General features: G+C 34.7%; 3 protein-coding genes across 6 annotated transcripts; 2 read left to right on the top strand and 1 right to left on the bottom strand.

Moving 5' to 3' along the window:
* Positions 1-408: 408 nt before the first annotated feature.
* Positions 409-7,290, top strand: LOC127799982 (probable rhamnogalacturonate lyase B). Of its 3 annotated transcripts, XM_052334320.1 has the most exons (16): positions 412-522; positions 675-779; positions 1,143-1,264; positions 1,622-1,681; positions 2,022-2,141; positions 2,377-2,502; positions 2,669-2,810; positions 3,083-3,253; positions 3,345-3,506; positions 3,612-3,718; positions 4,661-4,751; positions 5,194-5,335; positions 5,517-5,673; positions 5,841-5,957; positions 6,381-6,507; positions 6,850-7,290. In XM_052334320.1, the coding sequence occupies exons 2-16, from the start codon at positions 738-740 to the stop codon at positions 7,108-7,110; spliced, it is 1,947 nt and encodes a 648-aa protein (XP_052190280.1). In that variant the 5' UTR covers positions 412-522; positions 675-737; the 3' UTR covers positions 7,111-7,290. The 3 variants fall into 3 exon arrangements, with proteins under 3 accessions (XP_052190281.1, XP_052190282.1, XP_052190280.1); XM_052334321.1 differs by lacking the exon at positions 5,194-5,335 and having other exon boundaries at positions 409-522; positions 5,900-5,957; XM_052334322.1 differs by lacking the exon at positions 5,194-5,335 and having other exon boundaries at positions 409-522; positions 5,912-5,957.
* Positions 7,291-16,214: 8,924 nt separating this feature from the next.
* Positions 16,215-21,092, top strand: LOC127798672 (probable rhamnogalacturonate lyase B). Its single transcript, XM_052332206.1, has 16 exons — positions 16,215-16,429; positions 16,528-16,669; positions 16,875-16,996; positions 17,219-17,278; positions 17,405-17,524; positions 17,631-17,750; positions 18,041-18,182; positions 18,372-18,542; positions 18,641-18,796; positions 18,895-19,001; positions 19,087-19,177; positions 19,248-19,389; positions 19,510-19,666; positions 19,854-19,970; positions 20,079-20,205; positions 20,733-21,092. Exons 1-16 carry the CDS (start codon positions 16,245-16,247, stop codon positions 20,961-20,963), a joined length of 2,190 nt encoding a protein of 729 aa, XP_052188166.1. The 5' UTR covers positions 16,215-16,244; the 3' UTR covers positions 20,964-21,092.
* A 40-nt stretch (positions 21,093-21,132) lies between these two features.
* LOC127798673 (uncharacterized) lies at positions 21,133-21,865 on the bottom strand. 2 transcript variants are annotated; one of them, XM_052332207.1, is made up of 2 exons: positions 21,606-21,865; positions 21,133-21,522 (listed from the first exon to the last, which is right to left on the bottom strand). In XM_052332207.1, the coding sequence occupies exons 1-2, from the start codon at positions 21,768-21,770 to the stop codon at positions 21,391-21,393; spliced, it is 297 nt and encodes a 98-aa protein (XP_052188167.1). In that variant the 5' UTR covers positions 21,771-21,865; the 3' UTR covers positions 21,133-21,390. The 2 variants fall into 2 exon arrangements, with proteins under 2 accessions (XP_052188167.1, XP_052188168.1); XM_052332208.1 differs by having other exon boundaries at positions 21,133-21,516; positions 21,606-21,864.
* Positions 21,866-23,535: the final 1,670 nt, after the last annotated feature.

A 23,535-nucleotide genomic window follows, 5' to 3' on the forward strand; every position in this document is an offset into this window, starting at 1 on the left:
TTCAAAACATTCAGATTATATTATTAATTATGTTCAACTGATTTTGAACATAATAATATAATAATCCTAAGAATATTGGAATTAGAGATAGCTAGAAACACAGGTACATATTTGACTTAACCAACCAGAAAGAAAATAAAGAAACACCAAGTATATATTTGGCAGCGCCTCATGATTTAGGCGGTTTGACGGCGGCACCCACTCCCACTCCCACTCCCACCAATGAATTCATCAGTTTCGGAATAAGACATGTTATATATTTTACCTTTTCCATGCCATATGGATATATATATATATATAGCGACTCTTGCAAGCTATGTATGTACTTATTAATTCCACCAAACTGTGGTGACGCATAAGTAAAGAGATAACAAGGCCATAAAGAGATCCATCTCCAAAATGCTTTATCTTTAGTTGAAGCCAAGCTAGATAGCTGCCTATCTAGCACTGTGCTATATATTTCCCCCTCTCTCAATAGCCTTTCATTCATTAATCGACTTGCCTCAACATTAATTCAGAGAGGTAAGTGTGATGACGAACAATTTTCTTCTCAAAATCCAATCCTGATTGGATTCTAAGAAAATGATGCATGCATCTAATTAGAATTATGTCCGTGTCTCTCTCTCTATATATATTTTATTAAATATACTTACTTAATTTTATGTTGTGTGCAGGATAATATATACATCTCTAAAGATTTTAATTAGAGAGATTCTGGATCGATCGATCAATTATTAATGTCGTTGGATAGGGTGCAACTCGAGATTCAAGATCGCCATGTAAATAAAATTATCATTGGATTCAATACTTGAAAAAAATTGTGTTCTTCTCTCAAATACTTTTATCTTCATAAAACATTACATATTTTATAATTATCATGAGTTAATTTTGTTATCTGAGTTGTAATAATCAAATGTAATTTTGCTCCTTTAATTTATTGGGATTTGATTTACCTGATTACATGCTGACGGCCACAAGTCATGCATGGTTCTTAACAATACAATGGCTGATGAAGTAGCAAATTAATTAATATATTGGCTGAAGAAGTAACATATCGGCATGCATTTCTGCCTACGTACGTGTTTATGCTAATGGATCATAATATATAGAATGATAAACGAAGATAATTGAAAATTTTGCAGGTGCTGATGGATAATGGAATCCTGCAGCTCACAATATCAAAGCCAGAGGGAATTGTCACTGGAATCCGATATGATGCCATTGACAATTTGCTTGAGGTGCTCAATGATGAAACCAACAGAGGGTTAGTAATTATTCATCTCAATTTCCTCCTCTTTTACCTATATATATCAAATGGATTGGTCAAGTACTTATATGGACCGCTTGACAAGGTGCATGGCAAGCCAAGCTATCCCCAAATTAAGAAAAGCAACGCAACCCTAAGTAGATCGATGTTAAGTTAAACCACATGTTATAATATTCCATATGTATAACACATTGTATGTATAGACTCAACATGATTCATGTGGTACGTAGTTTGAGACATCTACACCTCTAATGCAAGAGAAGATGAAGCTTTGTTTTCATTTAATTCTCCAATTATGTTATATTATTGAAAATGTTACTAACTTTTCTTTTATTTTTGTTGGGATACATATAGTTACTACGACGTTGTTTGGAGCTCACTGGATGGCATCGGAAAGACGGGAGTATTTGAAGTGTATATTCCCTTTTCTACAACTTCTTTAATTTTTTTTATTTAAATTAGTATGCCCATTTAACATAATGATATGTTTCTTTTGATTTAAAAATCCTCTTGTCCCATCATTCTTATCAGTTTTTTAATTGAATATATAGTTACTTGAAGAATAATATTATTATTCAGATAAGTTTTAGAAGATTATGTGACTCGTTAATATTTAAAATTAAGATAAAAAAACCATCAAAATAGTTTACAATAGTAAAAATGCATGCCATTGCCAAAAATCACTTCCCATGGTTCCTTAAGAAAAATAAAAACTAGATCTGTAGAAAAATAACACATTTGTGTGTAATTGCAGGATCAAAGGAACTAAATTTGAGGTGATAACTGAGAGTGAAGAACAGGTAGAGGTGTCATTCTCAAGGCCATGGGATACCTCCCTCCAGGGCAAGCTTGTTCCCCTTAATATTGACAAAAGGTCCAAATTCATTCCTTAATTATATATAAACCCCACACACATCTACTTTGATTAGATATGTATTATATTCAAAAATATAGAATATATATACAATGTGAGCTTAAGTTCTATGAGATTGGAGGTCATGATGAACTTTTACCACAAGGTTAATCTGTGGAGTTTATACCTTACATTATTTTACTTCAAAATTCTATAATGATGTTTATTTCTTAACAAAGATGATCTTTATATATAGGTTCATAATGCTTCGAGGGAGCTCGGGCTTCTATTCCTATGCCATTTATAAACATGAAGGTCTGCCAGAATGGCCGGCTTTCAGCCTTGCCGAGACCAGAATTGCCTTCAAGCTTCGAAAAGACAAGTACATTCCAAAACCCAGACTTTGTTTTTGTAAAGAACAACGATATTATGATATTCAGGCTTGTTAGATGGTGGAATATTGGGTGGGACATTCAAATAAATTGAGTGGAAGAGTAGAAATAATATATATAAAACGGTGTTGAACTGTGGGTGGGTGGGTGTGGTAGGTTTCATTATATGGCGGTGGCAGACAATAGGAAGAGGTACATGCCGTTGCCGGAAGACCGATTGCCAAGAAGAGGCCAAGCCCTTGCATACCCTGAAGCTGTCCTCCTCATCAATCCTGTGGAGCCTGAATTCAAGGGAGAGGTTACTTTCTCTTCTCCTTTCTCCATATATATATATATATGAATGATATATATAAGTCATCTGAATAGAAACAACACATTCAAAATAAAGCACCTAAACTGTGATTTTAATGAATTTAATTAGAAGCTGACTAAATTTTCCAATATATCCACTGAATACTGATACGGTGACGATAGACTCTATAATTTATATAAGCATGCTTCCTCATCCTGGAAATAAGTATTGATTTAGTTTACGGCCGGGGGGGGGGGGGGGGGGGGCGATGGGCGAAGGTTGATGACAAGTACCAGTATTCATGCGAGAACAAAGATCTGCGAGTTCACGGCTGGATATGCACGGACCCTCCAGTGGGATTCTGGCAGATTACGCCCTCCGACGAGTTCCGCACCGGCGGCCCCCTCAAGCAGAATCTCTCCTCTCATGTTGGCCCCACTTGCCTTGCTGTAAGTACTACAAGCATCTAATTAACCGCCTAATCATCTCATCTCTTCGAGGATGAACGTCCCTAGCTGATTAAATTCATGCAATTCGTAGATGTTCATGAGCGCTCACTATGCCGGCGACGATCTGGTGCCCAAATTTGGGCAAGGCGAGGCATGGGAGAAAGTATTCGGTCCCGTTTTCATCTATCTTAATTCTGCAATGGACGATGATGATGATGATCCGCTTTCCCTTTGGGAGGATGCCAAAAATCAGGTTTAATGCCTATATACATGGATCCCAAATCAAATGGATATGCTGATATAATGCCTATATATGCATATATATGCGCGTGTGTGTATTGATGAAGATTCATTTTAGATGATTATCGAAGTCGAAAGTTGGCCGTATAATTTTCCGGCTTCGGAGGATTTTCCGTCCTCGGATCAGCGGGGAGGTGTTACCGGCAGACTACTAGTCCAGGACAGGTGAGGTTCTTTTTATTTTGAGACAAATATCTGGGAAGGAGTTTTCAAACCACTACCACCCCAAACACATTGCCATAAAATTAATGCGATTCTTTTTAATAAAATCATTTTGAAGTTTATTATCAAACGATCATCTGTATCATATCCTGATTATATGCAGCAAGTTTATAATTCTGATTCTATTTTTTCATTTTCGTAGTTAAAATGAGCAATATAAGTTTGTATTAAGATAAAGTTAAAATATTTTTTTTTTTGACTAAAATATGGAATAATCGAGAAATATTTCAAATTTTTTATCAAAATATTTGTTAAATTTTTTTGAAATAAATCAGGGCATATGAGTCATTTTTTTTATATATATAAAGTTCAAAATAAATTTATCTAGAGATGAGAGATAAATTTATTTAAACAATTCCAGATAAGAAGTCACATGATTTCTTTTTTAAGAGTTAATAGATAAATTTAACAAACACAATGGAAAGTATTTTTGTCTAACATACTTTTCATATCTTACTTTTTTCTACTCATATCTTGGTTACTTTTCATATTTTTTATTGTGTTTATTAAATTTATCTAAAAATTCTTGAAAAATAAGTCATATGACTTCTTATCTTGGATTATCCAAATAAAATTATCTCTCTCCCTTTAAATAAATTTATCTTAAAACTTACAAATAAATAAAAATAAAAAAAGTTTGACAAAATAAAACTCTCCCCCAAATACATTTTAAAAAAATTGATAAATAATTTAATAAAAATCTTAAAATACTTCTCATTCTTATTTTAATCATTTCATATCTTAGTCCAAAAAGTATTTTAATTTTTTTTATATATATAATCTTATTTTGCTCATTTTAACGAACGTTACTTTAGTGAAATAGAAAAAAAAAATTATTTTATTTTCATCATTGTTTTCTATTTTTTTTTAAATAAACTTGGTTAGGTATATCAATGACGATTATATACCAGCAAATGGTGCCTATGTGGGATTGGCCCCTCCCGGAGATGTTGGCTCATGGCAGAGAGAGTGCAAGGTGATTTTCCAATATTTACTTTTTATATATATATATATATATCTTTGCAGGGGCAATATCAGGGAAACAGATTTTTTATGATAATAATAATATGATTTATGTATATCTGCTTAATTACTATAAACAAAAGACCATCACTTTAGCTTTCTAATTGCTAGTTTTCCATTATCATTTCATTTTAACAATATTTTTTATACAAAAATATCATCTTATCTCAGAAGTTGAGTCTTGCAGAAAGTAAATGTTATGGTGCTATGAATTACAAGTGAAGGCATGCTTTGTTTGCTTGTATTAGTAATTAAAGCTCCTTAAGTATTTACATCTATTATTATAAGTTACGATCTTACAAAAGATAAGATTATAAATATAACTTATTGACAAGTATTTATGTAGCTAATATTATATAATAGAATAAAAATTTTATATTTTGTTTTATTATCAGGGTTATCAATTCTGGACGAGAGCAGACGAGGATGGTTATTTTATTATTCCTAATATACGTTCTGGGGACTACGATTTTTATGCTTGGGTCCCCACATTTATTGGAGATTATCGAAATGACGTCACTATTACTATAACTCCAGGTTATTTATATTTTGATGAGACCTTCATATAGAAGAGTAGAAAATATAAGCATAAAATAAAATTAAAAACAAAAACAAACTTTTTTATGTTCAGCTAAATAACTGATAATTACATAATGTCACTGTTACCTGATTCTCTATGATCATCATTTTGAAATTTGAAGTCCATGGACTGGTGCAGGTTGTGACATTGACATGGGTGAACTGGTATATGAGCCTCCAAGGGATGGACCAACATTGTGGGAAATTGGCATTCCTGATCGATCAGCTGCAGAATTTTTCATACCTGATCCTAATCCCAAGTATATCAATAGACTTTTTGTTAATCATCCTGACAGGTTAGTCTTCAATGATCAAAAGTCCTAAAATTTTCACTAATCGTCTTTTTGTGGCACAAAGTATTTATTTGTGACACCTTTTCTTTGATGATCCATGCCATCACCCCTGTTTTTAAAATGTAAATAGTAGAGTGAGTGAATGATAGATTAGTCCTACTTCATTTTAGATTTCGGCAGTATGGATTATGGGAGAGATATGCTGAACTGTATCCTGATGGAGATTTAGTTTACGTGGTAGGCGAAAGCGATTATCAAAAAGACTGGTTCTTTGCTCAAGTTACCAGGTGCTGTTCTAATAACGTGATTTCTTTATATATATCCATTATTATTGAATTGGCCAGGAAGGCACATTTGTTGATGGTCCATCTCAAAAACATATGTAGTTCTCCCTCTAGATTTGGAGAAAATATTCAATATAGCGATGATACCAATACCCAAAATATTGTGCATTACAATTCAATCACATGCTGCCTTGTATTCAGATTGTGTATACATGGCAGATGATGGCTTTTGATAAACTTGAAAATAAATTCGTGTTTATTTTCACCATCATTTATTCACAATCTAAATACATAGCAATATGAGATTCAAATGTAATACCATGTTAGCGCGAGGACTAAGGTATCACAGTTACATTGAATATTTTCTCATTTGGAGGTGGTACCTAGCTAGTATTTAATCAGCTAATGACAATTCCTGTTCTTCAGGAGAAAGAATGACAATGCATATCGAGGAACAACTTGGCAGATCAAATTCGAACTGGACAATTTAGACCAGACTGGAACATACAAATTGCGAGTGGCAATAGCATCTGCAACTGTTGCTGAATTGCAGGTACAGAACTCCATCCATCATCTAGGGGACTAAAATCAGTTCATTATTTGCTTGTAACTAAATTCATAGAAGACCAATAGAATTAGGCGATAATGTCATTTTCTTAAAAGTGAATGGTGTGTATGGGTAGAGCTTTTCATACCCAAAACACACTCCAATGACTCATTTAGAAATAAAAGATCTATCATTGTAGCAGTATTTTCTAAACAACAATACTGTGTCTGTAAGAGCCATGATACCTGTTCATAGGATACCATCATCAGATTAATCAACTCTTAGATTTATCAGTTCAGTTAGATTTTTCAAAGTTTTTAAGTTTGAGAAATTGATGGGATGCTTCAGGTTCGAGTGAATGATCCAAAGGAGGCGAACCGGGCTCTGTTTTCAAGTGGAGTAATTGGAAAGGACAATGCAGTTGCGAGGCATGGAATTCATGGGCTGTACTGGCTGTTCAATGTGGAAGTAGAGGGGAGTCTTCTCAAGCAGGGGGAGAATACCATTTATTTGACCCAGGCAAGGGGCAATACCCCCTGGCAGAATCTCATGTATGATTATATTCGCTTCGAAGGTCCTCCTGCCTCTACTTCTAATACTCCCAATTAGAACATCCTTTTGGGTTTCAAATGGCAAAGAAATAAAGAAATGTAATTTATTATTGGTTGAATATTTAATTTTTTTTTTAAAAATGTAATAATTACTTTTTGAGATTTGATGTAATTGTAAGGATCACACTTCATTGCTATTAAATAGACGATAAAATAATTATTTTATCTTTTATTTTTTAACTCTTTCTTTTCTTTTTCTACTCTCTTCTTCTTTCATTTAAAAAAAATAAAAATAACAAAAAAATAAGAAGCAATTGTCACTCATCAACGACCATTAGGTATTTGAGTTCAATGGAACCCATATTGGGTTCGATTCCTAAAAATCAATAATAGGAACAAGAAAGTAACTTATTAGGAAATTAACAAGACTAATTAGGAATGCAGCTGAAAATCCAACAAACCATCACTTCAGCGAGAATTCTAAAAACCATTTGTCCATTCTCCAACAACAACCATAACTATCTATTATCGATAATCATCATGACCTCTATCACCAAGATCACCATAAAATGTACAACCACTTAGGCACATTTTGCCCTAAGATTTTCACGACATAATGTCAAAAAATATTTTACTGAAAAACTATGATGCAACCCCCATACTTGGCTTCCTTGGGAGCTCTTCAGCCACCGACATCCTTTCCACCACACACCTTGTATCACCATTAAGCCAATGCCTATGTGCAAACTTGTGAATCTGCTAAAAGTATCACATCCTCTTTCATGGCAACTTTGGTGGTTTAGCAACATGCCATGAAGATGTATATGCCATCTCTTTAGAGAAAATCTTTATCTCCCATAATATTGAAAGAAATTTCTAGTGTCATAATCTTTGGAGCCCTTTGCCAAACTTGCTCGATCAGCGCGACAATCCCTTTTCACATGACCGGATTGTTTTCATTTCCAACAAATCACTTTCTTCTTGTAGTTCTCCTTCCAATTTCTAACAAGTGCTAAATCCTCATAAGTTTTATCTTCATTTCTCAACCTTATTTCCTCAAAAATTAATTTATTTATCACATCCTCAAAACTTATAGTTGGACCCTATGCATCGAGATAGGCTTCATGTGTGCATAAGAAGATGGAACTGACCAGATGAGTTTTAACATTTTATCCTCATCATCTATTTTAACTCCAATTGATTCTAGTTTAGCAGCAATTCCATTGAGCGCCCCCAGATGATCAGAAATTTTCATACCTTCAATCATCTGTAATTTATGAAATTGTTCCTTTAGGTAAAATTGATTATAGGCATTTTTTGCTTGATACAATTCTTCAAGCCTCTCCCAAAGTTCCTTCGCACCAAATATTCCTTGAACATTAGTAAGAACATTTTTGGCTAGGCATAATTGAATTGTACTTGTAGTCTTCAAATCAGGTTTCTCCCAATTATCATTGCTCATCACGAATTTTCTAGAACTAGCACCAACCGTTTCTTTACCAGATTTTTCAGAGCCTTCAGGAGTTGGTTTGCCCTTTAATACCTTGTGTAACCATATTGGGTCAAGATACCCTTGACTTGTATTTTTCAAATGCCAAAATTGATCTTCCAATCGAACTTTTCAAAATTAAACTTCATCATGCTTGACATATCTTTTGCGTATTATGCGACCAATAACCTAGCTCTGATACCACTTGTTAGGAAAAAAATATCTTCCTAGTCAGATAATGTCAAGAAAATAAAGAAAAATAAGATGAAAAATAAAAGATCTAATCACACTCAAATACAAAAGATTTTCAAGTGAGAAACTCTAAAAGAGAAAAACTACAATTGTCAAGATAATAGAGAAAAACACCACTATGTAATAAATTTTACAACTACAAAACACAATATTCTCTCTCTAAACCCAAATCCCAATTACACCCAATTCTTAATTCTTATTAATTTCTCACAAGTAATTTGCTCTCACTTGAATAACAATAAAACATCATATTTATAGTTTGTTTCTTTGCTCACCAAGGCTAAGTTTAAATATAATCACAAACTAAATAGAAAACTAATATTAGAAATAGGAAAGTAATTTATTAGGGAATCATCAAGACTAATTAGGAATATGAGCTGAAAATCCCAACATAGATCTAGGTTCAAATGAACAACAAACTCAAATCTTAGTTTAAGATAAAAGAGAGAACATTGCAAACACTCAAATTTGGTTTGAAATGCTTTTTGAAGACTTAGATCTAGGTTTGAATGTGTGTGACAGAGAGAAAGAGAATGAGAGAGAGAATGAGAAATGTACCCTTACACCTCTCATGTCATGGAGGTCATTGCTAACACAATGAAACTATTTTTCTTTTCTCCTTTGTCATAATTGAAGAAAATCATTCTACAAATAAAAAGATATCAATTCGTTCAACGCAACTGAAAAGGAAATGAGAGAAAGAGGGTGGCGAAGGAGATGTTGACGCCCTTGCCAAGAAAAATGATCGTTACTATTGGGGCTAAAATGGTCATTACTATTGGTCAAGAAAAATTATCATTACTATTGGCCCTATGTTCCGTGATTTAACCTCCTACATAAATTTTGGGGCTAAGCTGCGGGGACCCCAAGAGTGAGAGATTTCACCTTTTGCTCCCAAAGAGAGAGAAAAAAGAGTTCAAGAGAAGAGAGAGTTTTTAAATATAAAAGTACTTTAATCATTTTAAAGTATTTAATTGGGATTAATAAATAATAAAAAATATATAACATAATATTAAATTTAAAAAATACTTATTATATTTTTTAAAATATTATTATTATCAAAATATAATAATAGAATTTAGATGCTGAAAAATTATCTTGAAGTCGTCAAGATTTTGCCAAAAAAAAGGTAGTCAGAGAGCATAGGATATTCAGTAGACAAACCCTTTGATACTTAAATTAAATTTATAGAAAATCAAAAGAATTTACAGAAAATTTTTGGAGTGTTTTTTACATACTTGGAGAGAAAGGGTCACCCTTATTTATAGAGGTGATGACTAACATGTGACAAATCTCTAATTATTTTGAGATCGTTTATTTTGATTTTTAAAGAAAATATTTCAAAGATAACATTTTACATTAATATCATGAGAATGCCTACTGCGCAAGAGTCTCTTGAAATCTCTTCAAGGGTTTCTCCAGAACCCTTCAACCTACAAAGTCGTCCAATCTCTTCAAGAGTTTTTTTTTTTTTTTTTTTTTGGAGCTTTTTTGTTTTGTGGGCCTTTTGAAAATGGGCCTTCGGCCACATACACATCAAATACAAAAAATAATTATTACAATGCATGTGTAATTTTTAGGATTATTTGCCTTACACAAGTCTTTTTATGCTCATGCTCTTGATTTTATATGATCAGATAAACTTTGAGATGTGTTTTAAGAAGGCTAAGATTCGCACGCAACTCAAGTTATGCTCGAAGACTAATACATGTATAATTCTTGAAATTATTGCGGGCTTAGGCTTCGTTTGGCTATGCGGTTTGACCGCTTTTAAGCTATTAAAAAAAGCTATTATAGTGTTTAGATGTATTTAAAAACGTTTACGCTAGGTAGCTTAAACGCTACTCCAACAACGTTTGAAGAAAGTCACTTGCGGCCAACTTTTGCAAAAGCTCATACTTTAAAAGCTGAGTTGACCGATTCATTTACAGATTTACCCTTATATATTCTTTTTATTTCCAACCTATACTCTTATCTTCTTCATCCTCTGCAACGCCATTCCCTATTGTCAGACCTTCTCCAACAGCCAACAGTCGCGTCGTCCACTATAATCGCCCTCGTTGTCACCCCAGCTACCCTCGTCACTCGTCGTCCGTCGTCCAGCACCCCAGTTGTCACCCCAGCTCGTCGTCCGTCGTCCATCATCTGAGCCTGTCTTCCACTGCCTTCCTTGCCTCCATTGTTGTGATTCAGTGTGTATGTGTATATATATATATATAATATATTAATATATTTAATTTTTTATATTAAAATTTAATATTTTTTAATTTTATTTTTATTATTAAGTAATATGTCTATTTTAATCTTTTTGTCAAATTTTGATAGCTTATCAGTTTTTACAAACTAAACACATAAATATTCACTAATAGGTTAAAAGTATATCTATCCAAATATATTATCAGCTTAAACGTTACTCAATTTAAATGCTATCAATTACTTAAATACTACCCAACTCAAACACTACTAAAAAAAAAAAGTTTAGCCCTTAATCCCAGGGGCTCCTGTGCAGATGCCCTTGTAATTCTTGCTTAATGTTTCAGAGGATCACGTGAGCTCTTCCTGCCGTTCCCTTGTGAACTGGCAGTAATAATTGTTCAGGACACCTTCAAAATGTAAATATTTGTCTATTGCCACGTGACTGACTCGATCAAAAGCAGGAACATATGTCACGTGACTTACCCTATTATTCCTTGCTCGTGAAGTATTTTCTCGACCTCGCTTTAAATGCGAAAGCTGCCAATTATTGGCAGCGGCGAATCTACACGTGAACTTCAGGCCAGCTCATAATTAAAATTAATTTAAAAAAATTATAATTCATTCTAAAATCTGTATAATTTTATATCTTAAAAAAAAAATTTAACTTCCCCTTCATAAATTTATTTTTGAATCTAACCCTGATTATTGGTAACAGGGGCGAAGGCCATTTATTGGTAACGGGGGCAGAGGCAGCAAAATTTTGTCATGAGGATGAAATTTATTAAAGAAAATAAAATAATGTAATAATATAAATATATTAAAATTAACATGATTTATTCAATACTTTATAGTAGTTGTTTGCGAGAATTTAAAATTAAATTATCATAATTTGTTAATTAATTTTTTTTATATAATTAAAGTAGTTGGGTTTAGATAAAAATTTAATCCAACATGAGTAAGGGCCTATTAAAAATTTTAGATCAGTATAAGTCTCAATAAGTGGTAGGCGTTGGCCCTGGCTCCGCCCTGATTGGTAATGTATTAAATATTAATTGATTCCATGAGTTAAAAGAGTAATATTTTATAATTATAATTGTGTGCTATTAAGTTAAATTTTGTTTTAATTTTTTTAATTTACTTGATAACTAAATAAGGTGTAACATTTTATGTTTCAAAAACTAGTAGGATTCATTTTCTCAAAATTGAGAAAATATTTTTGGATATTTCTAATTTATAAATTGTGATACCCCATGTTTGTATGAAGTTGCCACGTAACTTCGATGAGTTTAGAACACCGAAAAATTAGTTTGATAGCAGTTATACATACCGAATCGACTGCAAGGAATGTCTCGGAGTGAAATTATCTAAGAAAAATTATATGGTTTCGACGAGCGTATCGAGATAGGATTTATGGTATCGAAAGAAATCGAATTCAGAATGATTTTCGGTACACCTAAAATACAACTGCTATTTAGACTATAAAATCGAATTGTTGTAGAAGGCTCTCGCAAAATCAACAGAACCCTAGGGGGCTCCGGTTTTTCATAATGAGTAACCCTTCAGTGGTTTCGGGATGAAACGACAGCCCGGTAAGACACTGGGGCGAAATCGTCCTTTTCAACTAAGAATTAGATTATTAATTTTGCGTTTTCGGTATTGTAATGCAAATAAATTCAATATTTAAAGGCATAGTTGCAATTAGATAATTATTTAAGTGAAATGAAAATGAATTTTTAGAATTTAAATATATAATTTTTATTATTACAATATAATATAGAATTATATATATATGTGTATATAAACGTGCTGTGCGTGCATAAGTGAGACTGCCCATGCTCTGCAAATGTAATGGCTTCGTGAAGCTTCTGAGAAGCTTTAATGGCCGAGATTTTGGCCACAAAATGGGGAGATTGTGGCAGCAAGATTTGGGGAAAAAGATATGGCAGTAAGATTTAAGGGATTGAGTAATTAATGTGATATATATATATGTGCACGTTGGAGAGCAAGTCGTGGCTTCCTATAAATAGGCAAGAGAATCGGTCGATTGAGAAGCATCAAGCAAGGGAGAGAGAGAGAAAATGAGCTGGAATGGAGATGGGTCGCAGTCAGCAGTGGCCATGGCCGCAAGCAGCAGCCATGGCCGCATGGAAGAGGAAGGCCAGCAACAAGGGGCAGCCAAATGAGGTTGGAGGCTAGCTCGATGGAAGCTGGAGCTTCAGCTGAAGTGGCCGAAAGGCGGCCAAAGCCTGGCCGCACAGCAGTGGCGGCCAACGGCGGCCGCGAACGACTGCCGGCAGCGGTGTAGCAGCTGGGGAAGTCGGTGGAGGCCGGCGAGGGCGATCGCAGCGGCCGGCGGGCGCGGGAAGGAAGGCTGGCTGAGCTCGGCCATGCGCGCATGGCAGTGCACGCAGCAAGGGGCAGGGAAGGAAGAAGAAATGATGAGGAAGAAAATAAAGAAAAGAAAAAGAAAATAGGAAAATATGGGGAAAATTCTAGAAAATAGGAAATTATGTTTCGGTAATATTCAGAGATTTTGGGGAGAAAAATGGCTCAGGGCACGCTTTTCGAAAATATGGCATGCATACCGAGGAAACCGGATAGGCTAAGTCAAGATAAGCAAAATTCTCTAGAAAATTTCAGAAATTTAAGAATATTATTTTATGAATTTTTGTAGTGAAATATTTGAGAAAATATTTTAGAAATATTTATTTTAGATTTATTGAGGAAAAATAGGAAGAAATAGATAGAAAATTAAAGAAAATGCCAGAAATTATGAAAAATTAGGTTTTAATGTTTATTTAAATAATTATGGTGATTAGGATGCTTTGAGGCTTAAGTTGAAGAGACTTGTGCAAATTTTGATGTTGGCACGCAAATTGAGGCGATGCAAGAATTTTGAGACAGGCGCAGATATCGAGGTAGCCCGATAAGCTTGAGAAGGTAAGTGGTACTCCCCAATTAAAGTTAGTTTATGAAAAATGCTTGGTTTGTAAGTGGTTTATGTTCCTCGAAAATATTTTCATCATATTGACATGCCCTGATATGTATCCATCACGTAGACTGCATACATGACATGACTATGAAATGCATGAATACACGTTGATATCATTGATCACTCGCATTTGAGGCCGTAGAGAGTACGAACTGGCACCGCTGCTTTACCAAAGGTGCACCCATACACCTCGAATTCGAAAGAGGGGGCCGCAAAAATGGTAGGTAGCATGAGGGGTGCAGTTGATACCTACAAGAAAAGACATTGCATTTATGCACGAAATATGTTTTATGTACCTTTACTTAGATGATTCATCATCTAACTTGGGATTTGCCCCTGGAATATTCAAACGTTCCAGATGGAGATTGTAGCAGATACGAGGATGAATGAGGCATGAAATGGCACTTAACAGAGTGCATGATAAATGAAATGTATGTTTTGTAGCCCCTGTATTTAAGTTCTGCTACTTTAGATTCTAAATGTTTTGATGAATGTTGAAAGTGTAAGAATTATTTATGATTAATATTAAGATATCAGGTTTCGATCTTTATTTCTGCTTTCGAGAAAAATGAATGGGAATTCTGGGATGGATTCGAGGAATAATGTGATTTAGCTTTAGTGTTTGAAAGAAAAAAAAAATTATTATCCCGAAATTGTCCCAAGTTATAACTTGCCCGGGAAAACGGGGCGTTACATAAATTTTAAAAAAATTGAACTTGTTGTTGACTAAATACAACAATATATTTCTTTACAGTGGAAAAGTATCTCAGATATAGCCTCCAATAGACTTGTAGAGAAAGAAATTGGTTAAGAGTGCGAGTAAGTCTCTTGTGCGAACCCACTAATATTTAATTTAGTTTTGTGCCCGAAATGTAGAATACAAGAAGCAAGTAATGCTATAGTATGGGTAGATTTGTGAGTATACATTTGTTGGAGGAAGACTCTCTCATTTATAGAGAAAGGAGACTAACAAGTGGTGGAAGAGCTACAATCCTCAGTGGGCATTTCGAACTCTCTTCCAAATTTGTATGCAAAGATATTGGAGGTATGATTAATTTTGTTCTTTACGGTCTTGCATGAATAGTGTTTGAAGATTATGTCTCTTTGAGTTTATAGTCCTTTAGAAGAGTCTCTCACGCGATTAGAAAAAAGGTTTCCAAATCTAAGTAGTCTATAAGTCTCTCAAATAGTAATGGTTGAGAAACATGTGCATTCATGAGAAGATCTCGAGAAAAACTCTCATGTGAGGTCCTGAGAGGGTCTCTTAAAGGCTTTAAGAGAGGTTCTTGAGTAAAGTCACTTGACTATCTTTTGGTTTTAATCATTTGGTCTTGATCATTTGATCTTAATCGCTCGCTTGATGTCTCTCAAATCTATTGATCATCGGATGAATTCTTACACTTGTGACTTATTTTCATAAATTTCTTCATTCAATATACTTTTAAGCCCCTTTCTTTAAAATTAGGTCCACTTTCTTGGACGTAAGAGAACTTTAACTTTTTATTTTCTAATTGGAATTGTTAATTGATGGAATAGAAATTAGAGTTAAAAAATTAAAAAATATTGTCTACTAGTAAATATTCTAAATTTTTTCTTGCTTTGGATCAATTAAATGTCTTATCCATAGTTTATCAAAATATTTTAAATAATAAGTTAACTTTAGTTTTAAGGGAGAATATGTATTATGCTACCTGAATTTGTTAATTGACAAAGTTAATAAATAAATAAATACTAAAAAAAGGTATGAAAATTGAAGATACAATTCTATTACCAGAGAGTCTCTCTTGTTAGAGCCAAATTAAAGCACACACTCCACTCTACTATGTGACAAAAGTATTTTGTATTTTAAAGTCTTTACATCAATAATGTCTTAATCAATCACATCTTGGATAATTCTGTAAATATATTTAACAAAATTATATTAGTATTTACAAATCTATATTTATCACAAATATACATAATAATAATGTATGATTAATTCATTTGTGAAATAATAACATAATACCCGGAGGCACAAAACACTTTTTTTCCCCTCTGCATGACCATAATCGTTCACTGATCATCCATCCATATTCTTCTCAAGGACACGTATTTTAAGGCTGACCCGTGAACTTCTAGATTTATCATCAGCAAGGAAAAATAAAGACATAATACCAGTTTTATGATATTTAACAGTATTAGTAACATATATATATATATATACACACACACACACACACTACAGATTCACAATAACGGTTGGCTTTTAATTGCTTGTTGGGCAATGGGCACTGACGTAGGAGTAAAGAGAAGAAACTTGGAAGGATGGTTTTTGTGTGCATTGCAAGCCAAGCCTCCATTAACAATGGTAACTTCAACAGCAGCTGCTTTACTAGTCGTTTTAACAAGCCTTCAAGCTGCCGCTGCTTTTACTTTGCCTCTCCACATTCAAAAGGAATGTAAATATTGGTGAGCTGCCCGACTACTCATTATTATTATTTTCCATCCCCATAATTTCATCATTGTGGGGTTTTCTCATCTCAGCTCTCATCTTTTTCATTCATTAGGGAAGAAGAGTTATCTGCTGGTTCTGGTTCTGGTTCTGGTTCTGGTACTGGTTGTATCGGTGAAGAAGCTGCAGGAAATCAACACAGAAAAGGAATTGCATCAATGTCTGCAGGTGTGCAGTTGCAGATTCAGGACGACCAAGTAATTAACATCATTCCCAACTTCATATCCTCTTCTGTCTAATCTTAATTTCTTTGTACTATAATAATATGGGTAGGGTAATGATTTTTATTTTCATCTATCATCTATATAGAGTCTGTTATATCAGTAATTAATTATAAACATAGTCTATCATTGAAATTAAATAGTACGTACATGCATTAGATGCCTTTATTTTGTTTTGCAGGTGGTGATGGACAATGGCATCCTCCAGCTTACATTAACAAATCCAGGAGGGGCCATCATTGGAATTCGATTCAATGGAATCGACAATTTACTTGAGCTTCACAACCCTGAACTGAATGGAGGGTAAATTGCAATCAATCTGCTTGATTAATTAATTGTCTTCAAACTACTGGTATACAAATCGAAATTCAATACAATTTTTTTTACGCAGAATGATCTGATGATATCTCTTAATATCCATACATTCAAAATTTTTAAAAAAAGGGTTTTTTTTTTTTTCTTTTGTAATTAGACCTTGTATGGATATCTTTTTGTCTTTGCATTTCAGAGGTGTCACTTTTGCAGGTTTTGGGACCTCAATTGGGCCCAGCCGGGAAATTTAGGCACAAGAGGCAAATTTGATAGGTATGTGGCGCGCTCTCTCTCACTCATGCATTAATTAATTCTCCATATATTATTAATGGATTTCCATGTAGAAGAATCTTGGAGATGATCAATATATATATGTGTATTATATAATGAGTGTGGCAGGCTTAATGGAACAAGCTTCAATGTCATAGTGGAAAATGAAGATCAAGTGGAGCTCTCATTCACAAGGACATGGAACACCTCACTTGAAGCCGACTATGTCCCTTTAAACATAGATAAAAGGTTCTTAATATTCTTTCTTTAATCCTTAATTAAATTTGCTTAATTATTCTAAATGGATAATGCATGATTATGCTGAAGACGGTAATTGGTTTGTTTTTTATTGTAGATTTGTACTGCTTAGTGGTTCATCAGGCTTCTATTCCTACGCAATTTTCGAGCATTTGGAGGACATGCCTGCTCTTATCCTCTACGAAACTAGGATTGCTTTTATGCTCAAAATAGACAAGTATGCTTTAATTTCTCTATTAGTTGTGAGATTAATACATTGATCATGTCTAAAATGGATATGTTTCTATTATAAAAAATCAAACCCTTTTTAATAAAATTTACAAATTGATTACTTCTCTTTTCGAAGCACATGCAATTGTTTCAATCCTGGCTAGTACGGAAAGTTTTGGTTTATCATTTATGGAAAATCAAAGGTTACACACACACACACACATCATATCTGTGTACTAATTAGTTGCAGAGAAGAAGAACAAAAATCTAAACATGATACATGCTCTGAGCTGTTAGGTTTCACTACATGGCTATGGCAGATGACCGGCAAAGATACATGCCTTTACCGGATGACCGGCTACCGGGAAGAGGCCAACAGCTAGCCTACCCAGAAGCAGTCCTCCTTGTCAATCCCATCGAGCCAGAATTTAAAGGAGAGGTAACCAAAAATCCTCACAAATCTCCTTGTTAATTACCCAAAATCAACATGCAGTGATTAATTTGTTATAAAATACAAAATTTAAGAACTAATAATATAATTTATCCTCGTAAAAAATGACTCCCCAAGAATTAAAAAGTCGTATTTATATGCAATTTTTCCCTCGTTAGGTGATGTTCTTGTGTGCAGGTGGACGACAAGTACCAATATTCTTGTGAAAATAAGGATAACAAGGTTCATGGATGGATTTGCTTTGATCCACCAGTTGGGTTCTGGCAAATCAGCCCCAGCAATGAGTTCAGAACTGGGGGACCTCTCAAGCAGGATCTGACCTCCCATGTCAATCCTACCACTCTTGCAGTATGTTAATTCTCTTTGTTCCAATGAAATATTTGAACAGTTTGATAATCTTTTGAGGACAATATGAATTGGTATAATGGCATTGGTACTGCTTGTAGATGTTTGTAAGTGCCCATTATGGAGGAGAAGATTTGGCGCTCCGGTTCGAAGCCGGGGAGCCATGGAAGAAGGTCTTTGGACCTGTTTTCATCTATCTCAACACTCTGCAAGAAGAAACTAACCCATTTTGGCTCTGGCAAGATGCCAAAGAACAGGTCCCGGTCTCTCTCATGACCTCCACTTTCAGTTTGATATGAATCATGTGCCTGATTTCATATGGAAACTAAATACCCTCTCAAACACTGATCTCCAGATGAAGATTGAAGTCCAAAGCTGGCCATACAGCTTCCCTAACTCAGATGACTTTCCCAAGTTTCATCAAAGGGGTACTCTGACCGGCAGATTCCTAGTCCAAGACTGGTATGTATCTTTACAACAGCCTTATAAATCATTCAAAGAAATACAAAATTCGTTGTTCTGAGCCTCGCGCCTCTTCTGACATTAGGTACGTCAGCGACCAACCTCAACTCGCAAATGGAGCTTATATCGGCTTAGCCACGCTGGGAGAATCCGGGTCATGGCAAAAAGAAAGCAAGGTGATAGGGGTGAACTTCAAAGTAGAGGCACTACCATTTATATCCAATTCTCTCACGTGAAATTCTTCAGGGCTACCAATTCTGGACCACTGCAGATGAAGAAGGCCATTTCTGCATCAAGAACATCCGTCCCGGCGACTATAATCTCTATGCTTGGGCACCTGGTTTCATTGGAGATTATATTAGCGATTTTTCGATCACCATAACCTCAGGTTAATTGTCCATCACTTAAACTTAATTGCTCGGCACTTAAGAATTCGAACTAGTGTTCATCAGATTTAAGAGTCATGTTTTAACAGATATATTGTTGCTCTAAATTGCTTGTGGATCAGGCTGTGAAATTGACGTGGGTGATCTTGTGTTTAAACCTCCAAGAGATGGATTAACTCTCTGGGAAATAGGTTTCCCGGATCGATCTGCCGCAGAGTTTTATGTTCCTGATCCTGATCCGAAATACATAAACAAGCTCTATATCAATCATCCAGATAGGTAATTAAGTCCTTTAAGGCGATTGAAAACTGTAAGGATCGATCAATCACACACGAGAGATTTAACCTCATTCAATTTGGACAGGAAAACACCCACGATCCCATAGTAACAGGAGAAACCCACTCCATCAATGAAGATTGAGTGGATCCTAACATTAATCCATATGGTGGTTGTGTTTTTGCGGCAGGTTTAGACAGTATGGATTGTGGGAAAGATACGCAGATTTGTACCCAGAACAAGATTTAGTTTACACAGTTGGCGTCAGTGACTATCGACAGGATTGGTTCTATGCTCAGGTGAACAGGTACTGTTAAATTCATTGTGAAGGAAAACAAAAAAAAAAAATTACTCGTAAATTTAAAATTTTTAATTAGTACCTAATTAAGAAGTAATTAATATTATTGGATTGAAGGAGAAGTGGCGACAAGACATATGAAGCAACAACATGGCAGATTATGTTTGAGCTTGAAAATGTGGACGAGGAGGGAAGCTACAAGCTGCGTTTGGCACTCGCCTCTGCCACACATTCCATTCTAGAGGTACCCACTACCCTCTACCGAGCCCAGTAAAGAAACCTACGTCTACATTTGGATTAGGCTCCTTTCCAATTTCGGCATAAACTGTCCAAGTATAGCCCAACATGCTACATCTTGGCCCAAATTGGTTCGCTTTGCATATGAAATACTAGCATTTTTTCTTTTCTCAAATTCACCCTTGAATAAACCTTTTCGAAAACTTCAAGATGAATTTGAGCCCAAAAAGGAAAGGTTCAAGTGACAAAAGGCTGATTAAAATCAAAATGTTCAAAGGTTAAATTGGCTTTCTTCTTTCCTTTTCTTTTAAATAAAAGATTTAATCCAAAAAATATAAAACTTATTTAGATCATCCACTTATGTTCAAGAGAATAGATATATGTTAAATCTTGATCTTGTCCACCTAGACAAGATTTAGATTGAATACCTGATCATTTATTACATTTGAGTAAAAATCCCCTTATTCTTAGATACAAAACTAATGGGCCATTATAAATTGCACTCATTGTGTATTTTGTGGGCTTGGTTTGAAGGTCCGAATCAACAATGGAGAAGCAGAGCCACCTCATTTTTCAAGGGAAATTAAAGGGAACGACAATGCAATTGCAAGGCATGGAATTCACGGACTCTATTATCTGTTCACAGTGGACATCCCTTGTGATCAACTCATCCAAGGCAACAACACCATCTTCCTAACTCAAGCGAACAACTCCAACACTTTCTATGGCATCATGTACGACTACATTCGCTTGGAAGCTCCCTAATTAATTCCACCCCCAAATTCTCATTTCTGAAACATATTAATTACTTCCCTCGAAACTGTATTCTTAACACAAAACAATTGCATTTATTGGTATTGGCATCGATTCAATAAAGCCTAAAAGAGCAAGCAAGACTGTTTCTAATGAGACTAGATGTCCGCTTTGGTTGGCATTGGTGTGAAATTTCTCTCGTCCTAAGAAACATTGTCAAGGAAAAATAGTAAAAATCACAGTAACACTTTTATTTCCCCACGGCCAAACATGCCGTTAATTAACCCACCCTCTCGAAACTAACTTCAACTAATTACAACCGTATTCATTCTTCACACGACAGATCGGACCAGTGTCCGCGACAGCCATTAAATAAAAAACAAACAAAGAAAGCGATAAAGAACTTAACGTTTCTGTTCGGAAAATTAAGTTAGTTACTTTAAATGGATTTGTCAATACGCCTCTTTGTATCCTCGGCAGCATCAGCCGCTTCAACCTGCATCTTTGCTGTCTGCAAATCAGCTTCCGTTGCTTCTTTCTCATTTCTTGCCCTAATCTTCTTCCCCTGCAGCTTCATACCAATTAATTAATCATGTATGTGATATATATATATATGTGTGTGTGTGGATTGCATATAGAAGGTGATCAACGTACCAGACCAACTACAAGGGCTTTAAAATTACCAACGCCTTCTTGCAGCGAAGCTGCAAACGAGAGGCAATCTTTCTTAATACGGGACGCCGCTGACTCTTCCCGCCGGCTTGCGTTGATCGGAGTTTTCGCGGTGGCTGGCGGCGGTGAAGATCTGAGCTCCGCCATGGAAGTGGCTCGTGCTGGCCGTCTCTTTAGATGGTATGGATACTTTTCAGTTTCTTTCGCCCTCTTTCAGTCTTTTGTTTGCAAAGGCGGTGGTGTCCGGCCACGTTACACATTTCGGGCAGTTTCTTGAGTTACGTGGCAGCTGGCTGTTCGGTGTCCAGCTGGCAGCTGTTGACGTTGTGGACTTTGAACTTGCTTTCAATGGGCCCGAATACGCTCAATTGGGGCGCCTTTGATGATGTATTAATATTAATGGGCTGGGCCCTACGGGAAACACCAGGCCCAGTTATCTTCATTTGGTTTCGGAGGAATAAACGAACTGGGATGGTTTGCGCTTTCTTATTTTTTGTCTCCCTAAATTGAGGGGAAATGGATGAAATGAAGTTTGGTGGAAACAAATTTAAGTTACTCATTGAAGTAAATTGATTGCATTTTTTAAATTTTTGAATATTCACTTTATTCTTTATTTTTAAAAATCGTATTCTAGTGTTTTTGTATTTTAAACTGGAGAATTGAGAGAATAGTAAAAACTATATAATTTTAATGTAATAAATATTTAAGGGTAAATTTTACAAATCACCCTTGAGATTTACTTAAATTTCACTTATTACTTTTATATTTTTAAAAATTGCATTGATATTCATTAAAATTTATAAATGTGAATTACTTATCCTTTGTAGTTATCTAATACTTATTAATTTTTTAAATTCTTAGAATATTCCCCTTTTATTGTGTATTATAAAAAGATACAAAATTACGAGTGGTTGGCAACGGCATGGCCAATGACCATCATCAACCGTTTGAAGGATTAGATTTGATTAAACTTAGATTTAAAATAATTTTAAGTTTTAGTTCAATCAAAATTTAAGATTTTTTTTTTTTTTTGGAGGGTCTTTGGACATGGCACAATTGGTAAAATTCCTAAGTTTCTTTGGGATCGAGGGGTGTTTGACTTCTGGTGAAGACTTAAATATCCCATTTGATAGAGACCGATTGCATGTGTTGCTTAAAAGTGTATAAATTTGTGATCACATCTAATTTATTCGGAGATTAAATTAAGAGAGAAGCCAATCTCTTCTAATACTAGGTGGGCGAAATTCAGATACTTGGATAGTAAAAAATAGGGTTTGGAGGTTATTGGAAGATTCAAAAAAATAAATAAACAAAAAAGGGAAAAAATTTATCATCAACAATGGGTGTTTGACAAAGTCTACATTGAGATAAGATTCTAGTAAAAAAAAAATAAAGAAAATTAATTACTTTAATTAGTCGAGTTCTATCGACCATAAGAGACAATCAAGAAGATAAAAGTGAGTTGCATCAAGGGGAAAAAAAGGAATGAGAGTGAGTCGGATAGGAAGAAAAGAAGATGGGGAGAAAGAGGAATTTATTTATATATAAAGATAAAATGATAATTTTTTGTATTTTTGTTTACTGGTGGATGCAATTTTTAAACACACATGACAGTTAATATAATTTAGACAAAGAGTTAATATAATTTAGACAAAGTAACTTATACAATTTAAATAAATTGCAAATTATAAAATTCTATTTACAGCCACGTTTTTGCTCTTCGCAATCATAATAAAAATAAATTTAATAAATACTCTTCACAACCACTTTTATGACTCTTCTGCAATTACTTATATTCCAAAATTACCATCTCCCACATATCCCATACATCACGGTGGTAGTGGTCGCTAGGCTCGGATGAGGTGGCGGCCTCCAAACACTGGAGTTCGGATAGGCCATCGCCACCCCTAGC

This window comes from Diospyros lotus, chromosome 4 (genome assembly GCF_014633365.1).
Source record: "Diospyros lotus cultivar Yz01 chromosome 4, ASM1463336v1, whole genome shotgun sequence".
In the NCBI taxonomy this organism is placed as follows: domain Eukaryota; kingdom Viridiplantae; phylum Streptophyta; class Magnoliopsida; order Ericales; family Ebenaceae; genus Diospyros; species Diospyros lotus.